General features: G+C 46.4%; 1 protein-coding gene across 2 annotated transcripts in view; it reads left to right on the top strand.

Moving 5' to 3' along the window:
- The window catches only part of wu:fi75a02, a 30724-nt gene extending 26903 nt beyond the window's left edge, over nucleotides 1-3821 (top strand). For both annotated transcript variants that reach the window (XM_042337150.1, XM_007910896.2), the window contains 5 exons: nucleotides 14-100; nucleotides 737-893; nucleotides 1532-1665; nucleotides 1768-1839; nucleotides 3099-3821. In XM_042337150.1, the coding sequence (XP_042193084.1) occupies nucleotides 14-100; nucleotides 737-893; nucleotides 1532-1665; nucleotides 1768-1839; nucleotides 3099-3351 (703 nt within the window). In that variant the 3' untranslated portion in view covers nucleotides 3352-3821. The remainder of the gene's footprint in view (nucleotides 1-13; nucleotides 101-736; nucleotides 894-1531; nucleotides 1666-1767; nucleotides 1840-3098) is intronic.
- Nucleotides 3822-9597: the final 5776 nt, after the last annotated feature.

Here is a 9597-nt window from a genome sequence, read left to right as displayed (position 1 = left end):
CTTGTTTACCCAGCTATTTCCTATCCAATCTGGTCACCAAGAATGGAACAAACTTCAGTGGAACTAAACCTTTGCTGTTTCTACAGACCAGTGAGAGAATGTGAGTGTTAAGCATTCAACTTGTGCGTTAATGCACGTGACTTTGTGTTGTGAGCTAAACTAGAAATTTCTGCTACAATGGATATTTATTAACTATTCAGTTTTCCTGAAAATAATTACTTGTGGAATGTAGCTCAATATTTCTATCGGGGAGAAGGAAGGGGGTAAACTTGAGTTTAACTTTGGTAATTTTGTGAATTCTGTTAACAACAACAAATTACATGTGAATAGCGCCTTTCACGTCAGGAGGACGTCCCAAGGCGCTGGACAGTCAGGGATCTGCATCCGAGCTGGTGGTTGGGATCAGGAGGGTTGGAGGGGTGGGGAGGGGAGGGGTAGGCGGGTGACCGAATGCACGGTCGAAGAGAAGGGTCTTGAGACAGGGGCGAGGTGGAGGGACTGTGGGATGGAGTTCCAGAAGGTGGGGGCAGCCAATGGTGGGGCTGGAAAGGCGGGGGATGTGAAACAGGCTGGAGTCGACTGAGCGGAGGGCGGGGACAGGTTGGTAAGGGGTTAGGAAGTCACAGAGGTAGGGAGGAGCAAGTCCATTAAGACTGAGAGAAGCTTCTAATATTTGGAGGGTTTATTCCCTGTTCCCCTAAAGAATATATGTTTGTACTTCTGTCCCTTCCCACAGTGAAGTGCGGCCTTTGGATCTCAGAGAGCTGTGTCCTGCTGTGTCAGACCTGCCTACCTCACCAGCAGAATGCACTGTTACTGACTTGAGCATCTTCCCAGCAGCTTTACCCCCTGCCCCCAGTGTTGAAAATCAACTGTGCTCAGAACAAAAGGAGGTACATAAAACAGGCCATTCCCTGTTTCTGTTGGGTAATGAATGAGTCTGAAAATGTGTCCCGTCGGTTACATTCTCAAAATGGATTCCTGTAGCTCAGTGGTTAGAGCACTCGCCTCGCAAGCGAGAGGACCTGGGTTCTATTCCCGGGTCAGGTTGAAATGTTGGCCAAGTTTCCCTTCTCTACAAGCCTCTGTTTAACCAGCAGTAACTAGGAACCTGGTTGTTAGTCGATTGGTGAATCACTTTTCTGGGGGAATAATCCCTTCAAAACTAAAACAAAAAAAAACAAAAAAATTTGTTCACTCGATCCACAACTATTTGTGGGAAACTGCTGTGCGCAATTGGCTGCCGCATTTCGCCTACAAAATGTACAGTGAATTCACTTTACAGTGTATCCTATCTCACTTTGAGATGTCTAGAAGACGTGATAACAAGATTACATTTGTATAGTGCCTAAGGCGCTGTATCAAATGCAAGTATTATTATTGTTGTTATTATTTAGTCATTATGAGCCGGTGTCCAGGAGTTACCTTCTTTGTAAAACGCTGAAAAGTAACCTCTCAAAAGGACAGTGTGAAGTGTCATCCTTTTTATTTCAAATAATGAATCTCCGTTTCCGATTTTGCTGGTGTTTAGGTCTGTGCGCCACCAGATGAAACCAAACGAAAACCAAAGGGGTCCACAAGAAAAGTCTCGCAAATTCGAATCCGGAAAACCATTCCGAAACAAGACACTAATCTCACCCCCATGGGACTGCCCAAACCCAAGAGGTTAGTTCAGCCATCACAGCATCAAACTCGTTTCAAACCAAAAGAGAGCGGCCAGTTTTAACCTGGCGATTCTACCAATACTATTGTGTGCTTTTACCCTAGGTTAAAGAAGAAAGAATTTAGTTTGGAAGAAATCTACACCAATAAAAACTACAAGTCTCCATCTGCAAACAGGTAAGCTTGAGAGTATTTTCTGTGGACTGTTTTACTTCAGTTCTAATGCTTGTGTGGGGTGGGAGTGTGTGTGTAGCGGGGGGTCATGGTGGGGTGAGCTGGCTCCAGGGTGACATGTTTGACAATTAATTGTCAGAAATGTCAGTAGTCTGCTTCATGAGCCCGGCAGGTCTTCGGGTTTCCAGGGCAGCGCTGATGACAGCCTGGCTCCTCGGCAGGACTTAGAAGGTCACGTCAGTCACTCACTCTTCCCACTCGTCTTCTGTTAACCCTGTAAGCCAAAGCCTCAATGAACAAGGTGCTCCTGACTGGACAAGCAGAGGGAAAGCTTACCAGACAGTGCCCTCAATGCCAAGCTGTGGTGTTTTATCAAGTTTAAAACTCCCAACGGTTACCCCAACACGAATGTACAATTGCGATTTTTGATTGACCGATTTGAGCGCTCCCTCTGGAGCCCACAGGGCTTGGCTCTCATCATCCTGCACCTCAAACTCTCCAGAATTCGGTGAGCAGGTTGTGTCCCTCCTGGGGAAGAGAATGGGCATTCCGTTCCCGACTCAGAAAAATAATTCTTACAGCAAAACGCAGTCAAATATTCTCTAATAATGGCGTATCACAGTCCAGCCTGCATAAAGAATATTTTTTATATAGGGGGGGAAAACGGCTGACTGTGTGTAACCCATCTGTATCACAGTGTGCATTGTTCTGGGTCTTTTGAGCGATTCTCCACCAAGTGGCAGTGTTGTCAACTTGAGGCGTAAAACCATGAGATGAGATGAAAACAGTCCCACTCTCAGACAAAATTACTAAAGCATAATGTGGTTTAATGTGTTCATTGATTTTGATCACCTGGAACCACCAATACTTGCATCGATTATTTTGGACAGCCTTTTTATATTTTGGGGGTCAGCCGGGTGTCTGACGCACGCGGAAACCAAGCCCATCTCTGTGCTTGAGAGTCTCCAAACCCAGCTGAGCGTGGTGATGGGTTTCTGCTCGTGTCAGACACGCCCTCCGACCAAAACACCCACAGCTTTTAACAAATGAGTTGCAGGATGGCATTTCACGCTTCCACCTTTACATCGACCCAACATCTTAAACACACGCTCCCGGACGCTACCCAGCGCGGAGGGAGGCGTATCAATGCAAGTTGTTGTTGTTGTTAAGCCTCGTTCCTTCTCCACATTGGCTGTTGCAAATGTTGAAAAGCATGTGCGCAAAACATCCTACTTAACTGCCATTTTGCTTTCTCTCTGCAGCAAATACCTTGAGACAATCTTTGAAGAACCTGTCCTCAAGAAAGGCTCCTTTGTGTGCACCAGCCTCCAGAAGCGCAAGCGGCTGTTGGAATTCCAGGATTACACCCTTCCCAGGAAGCGTCGAGCGCACTCCGGAGTGAAGGTTCCAAGTCGCACCCGTCGCAGAAAACCCTCCCCACGCGAGGGGGAGATCGATTCGTTGCTGATTCAGAAACTGACAGAACTGGAGGCTTTCCTTTCTGGAGAGGATTAAAGAAACTGTAGGCAATGGGGAGCGTTCTATTTATTAGGGTTGAATCGGGCCGCCTGACAGTCAGCATTTGTTTACATACTTGAAGACCAGGGAATGCCCAGCTGCTGCCTTGAGATAGATATGCTTGTTGGTTTGCTCGGGAGGAATTACTAACTTGACTAGCTGTTGCGTGAAGGAAGTACAGTATTAGTGAATTTATTAACATTTGTTAACCACACTGCTCCACACTCGCTGTTTGAGCAAAGGCGTGGAGAGGGTTGATGGGTGAGAAATACAGAACTGCACCAGTTGTGAGGCTTACTGTATGGGTGGGATTGTTTGAAGCTGCTGAACCCCAATGATTTCAATAGTTTACCAGAAATTCTCATTGCAAAGCGGCTTGGGATAGGTGATGGGCTTTCGGAACAGAAGCTGGACTGAATGACTTACATTAGTGGAGTCCTGTAGCTCAGTGGTTAGAGCACTCGCTTTGCAAGTGAGAGACCTGAGTTCAATTCCAGGCAGAGGGCGAAACCTTGGGCAAGTTTCCTTACTCCACACAGAGCCTAATAATAACCCCTCCAAAATAAAACAATTATAAATTGGTCATTTTCAATCCACGACTGTTTGTGGGACATTGCTGTGCGCAATTGGCTGCCGTGTTTGCCCACAAATATACAGTCAATTCACTTTACAGTATATTCTGTGAAGCGCTTTGGGACGTCTAGAAGTTGTGAAAAGCGCTATATCAAATGCAAGGATTATTATTATTATTATTATTAGCATGTTGTGACCTGGGTTTGAATCTCGCCCAAATTGGTGGGAAGAAAAGCCTTGCATCTCCAAGCTTGTGATAAGGGTGAGATGGGTTTGAGGGAAGAATGGAATGCAGAGCACAAAACTGTGAAAATAGAGCTTAATATCACTGAGAGGAGTACAGGAGGTGTGTGAGAAACGGCATCTCACTTGGGTAGAATTTCAGCGCTGAGTCACCCTGAAGTAGCTTTGTTTTTATCTAACCATGTTCAGAGTGTTTGATCCCGACACTGGGCTTTCAAAATGGGAATGTGGGAAAGACTTAACAACCTTCTCATCTCTCATCTACGAAATACAGTCGCTGCACTTCACGCTAAATTCTGCAAAACTCTTTTTGAGATGTCCCGATGTGAAAGGCGCGATATCAAATGCAAGGATGATGATTAATGTATTGGATGAGCACAAAATTCACACTTAAAACCGCAATTATTTTTGAAGCCTAAATTTTAATGTGTGAACTACTGAATGTTGGGAGATGGCATTGTAGGGTAAAGCAGCTCAGCAGTTGTGTCCACCAGGAAATGTCCTCCCTAGTATTGGTCCAGTGTGTGACCCCTGGAAGGTTTTTCTTACTGGTCCATGTAATTTGTGGGAGGTTTTGGTCGAAGTGATTTGTTTCTGGGTCTGCACGCTGGGAGAAGCTTTGTTGCAAATGAGCACTTCATGTCACAGCTGTCGTGTGAATGGGATTAAAGACTACTGTAGTGTTCACTGTGATGCTGACAATATTCAGGTGGTAACCTGTGTTGTCAGCGTTATAGGAATTGTTTTGTTTCCTGATATTCAGAAACCGCTAACTTGCAATGACTGCTCCGACCAAATCCGACTGTACCCTAGATTCTCCCCTCCCTCCCTCCTTCCCTGAATAACAGGGGGAATGGATTGTCTGCCTCTGAGTAGATATGTAATACATAAGCCTTCTCTTTGTAGAGATACTGCATAAATAGCGCACCTTATCTCTTTCAAAAGCAGAGTCACTTCAGGATAGTGAGGCTTGAGAAAGCAATGAAACTCGCCTGTCTTTACGTTAAAAAAAAGCTTGTTGAATCCCCACCACCTTGTTTTATGGTTTGTTTATGGTACAAAGTGCATCTATTGTAGGAAAGCCACTGATCAGACAGACAGACAGACAGACAGACAGACACCATCCGAGAATCACACTGTCCAGAAAAGCCTTTGCCATGTTTGAAATCCCATATCGTCTAGAATATAACGGTGGCCTTTTTGCCCCATTCAATCTAAATCTGCTGAGGATCTGTGAATGGGTGACTGGCTGAGATTCCTTGCGCGGGGCTGGCTAGACCTAGACCTAGATATCAGCCGCTCCCTCAATTACAACGTACCAGAATGTGGTTCTTGTTTCTAATTCCTTTCCATCTCCGGTGGGATTCTGCACAGCACAGGTTATGCCCTGTTAGCATCGGACATGCGCTACACAGGCAACAACACACACGCAGCTTATTTCTTTGCTGTGTGGCACTGAGGCAATCTGCTGAAAAAGACTTCTTTATCCTCGGGGTCGGGGGAAAAAAAAGAAACGAGGAATCAAAAAGAATTGTCTTTTCCTCCAACTTGCACTGGATTTCTTTAAGATTGCAACTGGATTTTTTAATTCCCCCCGAGGGCAATTGGGGGTTTTAACCAATCTGGGGCAAAATGAGTAGAGTCAAGTACTCAAATTCATGTGTATTTTTGAGAACATTCAAACGCAGGAATCGCTTAACCCAGAGGATTGCTCAGTGGGAAGATGTCTCTCGCCATCAATTTGTCACCGGGATAAAGGAGGAGCGATGGGCTGGTGAGTGTTTAATTTGGGGATTGGTGAGGTGATCTACACAGGAAGTAGTACCCTGTAAGGTCACGTTTTAATATCCTTCTTTATGTCTTTATTTCCCAAAAAAAGTGATCTTGCTTATACAGGTTTATACAGGGTGACCAAAAAGTCGTGACAACTACCTTATTATCCAAACAAACAAAATATATCGTCATTTCTTGAAGACCTATTGGAGATTGTAATGGTATCACGACGTTATGGTCACCCCGTATTTATTCAGCTTCCTGGGCTTGTGTCTCGGCAGCTGAGAGACTGGGCTGCGATGCCGAGACCGTTTTGAACGTCTCCTCAAAGGGGACAGGTACCGAACAGACAGAATTGGCCCTGAAGGTGTATAACATCATCATCTCCCACCTTCCTCTGGAAATCTGCTCACAAAATGAGCAGAGTTGGAGGCTCGCTGAGCTGGCATTATTTGCACAGATGAAAAATATCCAATTTCATATTAAACTCTCCAATTAAACGGATTACCTATTGGTCTAATTCGAAATGGAAGTGACTTTTTTTCTTTGCAAAATGCTCTCTATTCCCGGAGATGGACAGTCCCAATTATAGATTTTTTTTAAGAAAAACACAGTTCGATTTATGGTAGGAGCAGTCAGTGTGAGTGTGAAACCCGAGAATGTCCAAGCTAAAACATTAGCAGCTGCTATGTTACTAACCACTTAGCAAACTTCCAAGATTTCATATCATTTTTCCCTTTCTCGCCTGCTTGAAATTTACTTGAAATTGTTCCGATGTGGAGGGGGTCAGATCTTGGATTTTCTGGTAAATCTTGAAATGTGTATATACTGTTCAGAATTGTATATTTATGGCATCTAATACAGCAAATATAATGTGAAAAAGCTGAATACTTAGTTTGCGAACCGCAGATTGAATTGTTTGTGTGTAGGAAATGAAATATGGCATCTGTGCACTTTTCACTTGCGCTCCCAGAGATTGAAATGTAATTTGTACCATCCAGCACCTGAAGTAACTTGTACCTGGTCAACAGTCTGTCTTTTGATTTTTAACTACAATAGAACTGTCGAAGGATTGTGTGCGTGTGTGCGCGTGAGTGAGTGTGAGTGCATGTGTGTGCTATGTGTGTGTGTGGTGTAATGTATGTCACCCTATTCTCCGATTTCCAACCTTTTACTATTGTGTAATTAAATGACAGCCAACTTGTTTTCCGTTCACTGACCTTTGCACCTCTCGAGCCAGCTCTGAGCTTTTTAGTCATTCATTCATTCACTTTTTTTTCTGCAAACGTAACTAGTGTGTGTCACGCAGATGCTTTTGAGATTTGCTATTGAAGGGAGCCTGTTTTTGTGCACGGTATTTTGGATCGATTGCCTTGTTTTTAATGGAGAAACGGATTAGGAAAGGAGAGGATACCTCGACTATAGTGCTGGCTACTGCAACATAAGTGGTCTGGCTAACTTAGTATGTCTTACATTGACCAGCTCTTAATCCAACTTAATGCTTTATTGTAATTAATTTGGGTACATTTTCAGCACCCGATTGATATATGTATCTATGTAGAACCTCTATTAATCGTGTTCTCTGTATATTTTTGATGATACTAATTAAAAATCTCTAGTGTTTTTTATTGGTGTTTTCGCTGACGTATTTTAAGTTATTGAAAATCGATTTTAAGCTCCATTAAAAACCTTTCAACGTCTAAAACTTTGCGAGAAAGACTCAGGGCGGTTATTACAAAATGCGGGGTTGAAAACATGTGGCAAACAAATCAAGAAACTGTTACCCTTCAACTAGTTTCGATGTGTTAGTAGTTCAAACAAACCTGTAGGAGATGATTTAATCTGGAGGTGAGGTTGAAATTAGGTTCATTCTTGTGATCCAGATGTATTGTTGAGAACAGTTGAGAAAGCAGGAAGTTGGGCTGTCAACTGCTGACAGCCAGTCAGACTGAAGCACATCTGGTTCTCACGTCCAGACAGTCGGGTTGCTTTCCGAGAGAGCATTCCTGCGCCTCTCTGGCACGTGGATGTGATGTGTTCGACTTGGCTTGAAGATAACACGGGTAAGGTTGGGAACGTCTGCGACCTGTTCAGATGAGGTTGCCAAAGCGACCGGACTCACTTTCATCTTTAATGGATTCCAAATTTTGTTCGCTTTCCGCTTTTATCTGCTTGGTTTGAGCGCCCTTTTTAGCAGCGAGCAAAAACCCGTAAATCGCACTTGACTTGAGCTTTTCCGACACTTTTATGTGTGTTAAATTGTACCGATTGGATTTAGGACCCAGCAGATCAAAAGAAATGTTTAAAGGTACTGTGTCAGCAGGTTCCCACTTGGATAGGTATAGGGTTGAGAATGGGGGTTGTTTCCTTAATGGATAAATTAGCCATCGGCGTACTGCAATTTAATGGCATCAGATGTAGGATCATAACATTTTGCACCACAAAAGGAGGCCATTCGGCCAATCGTGTTTGTCGGCTCTTTGAAAAGAGCTTTCAAATCAACCCCACTCCCCCACTCTCTCCCCATAGCCCTGATCAACCCCACTCCCCCACTCTCTCCCCATAGCCCTGATCAACCCCACTCCCCCGCTCTCTCCCCATAGCCCTGATCAACCCCCCCCCCCTCTCCCCATAGCCCTGATCAACCCCACTCCCCCGCCTCTCCCCATAGCCCTGATCAACCCCACTCCCCCCTCTCCCCATAGCCCTGATCAACCCCACTCCCCCCGCTCTCTCCCATAGCCCTGATCAACCCCACTCCCCCCTCTCTCCCATAGCCCTGATCAACCCCACTCCCCCCGCTCTCCCCATAGCCCTGATCAACCCCACTCCCCCCGCTCTCCCCATAGCCCTGATCAACCCCACTCCCCCCGCTCTCTCCCCATAGCCCTGATCAACCCCACTCCCCCGCTCTCCCCATAGCCCTGATCAACCCCACTCCCCCGCTCCCCCCCCCCCACCCCCCCGCTCTCCCCATAGCCCTGATCACCCCCACTCCCCCCCTCCCCCATAGCCCTGATCAACCCCACTCCCCCGCTCTCCCCCATAGCCCTGATCAACCCCACTCCCCCGCTCTCTCCCCATAGCCCTGATCAACCCCCTCCCCACTCTCCCATAGCCCTGATCAACCCCACTCCCCCTCTCCCCATAGCCCTGATCAACCCGCTCCCCATAGCCCTGATCAACCCCACTCCCCCGCTCTCTCCCCATAGCCCTGATCAACCCCACTCCCCCGCTCTCTCCCATAGCCCTGATCAACCCCACTCCCCCGCTCTCTCCCCATAGCCCTGATCAACCCCACTCCCCCGCTCTCTCCCATAGCCCTGATCAACCCCACTCCCCCGCTCTCTCCCCATAGCCCTGATCAACCCCACTCCCCCGCTCTCTCCCCATAGCCCTGATCAACCCCACTCCCGCTCTCTCCCCATAGCCCTGATCAACCCCACTCCCCCTCTCCCCAAAACCCTGATCAACCCCACTCCCCCTCTCCCCATAGCCCTGATCAACCCCTCCTCCCCCATAGCCCTGATCAACCCCACTCCCCCGCTCTCTCCCCATAGCCCTGATCAACCCCACTCCCCCGCTCTCTCTCCATAGCCCTGCAAACTTTAAGCACCTATCCAATTCCCTTTTGAAAACTATTATCAAATCTGC

Source organism: Callorhinchus milii, unplaced genomic scaffold (genome assembly GCF_018977255.1).
Source record: "Callorhinchus milii isolate IMCB2004 unplaced genomic scaffold, IMCB_Cmil_1.0 Scaffold8, whole genome shotgun sequence".
Classification (NCBI taxonomy): Eukaryota; Metazoa; Chordata; class Chondrichthyes; order Chimaeriformes; family Callorhinchidae; genus Callorhinchus; species Callorhinchus milii.
This window is presented reverse-complemented; position numbering and strand designations above follow the sequence as displayed.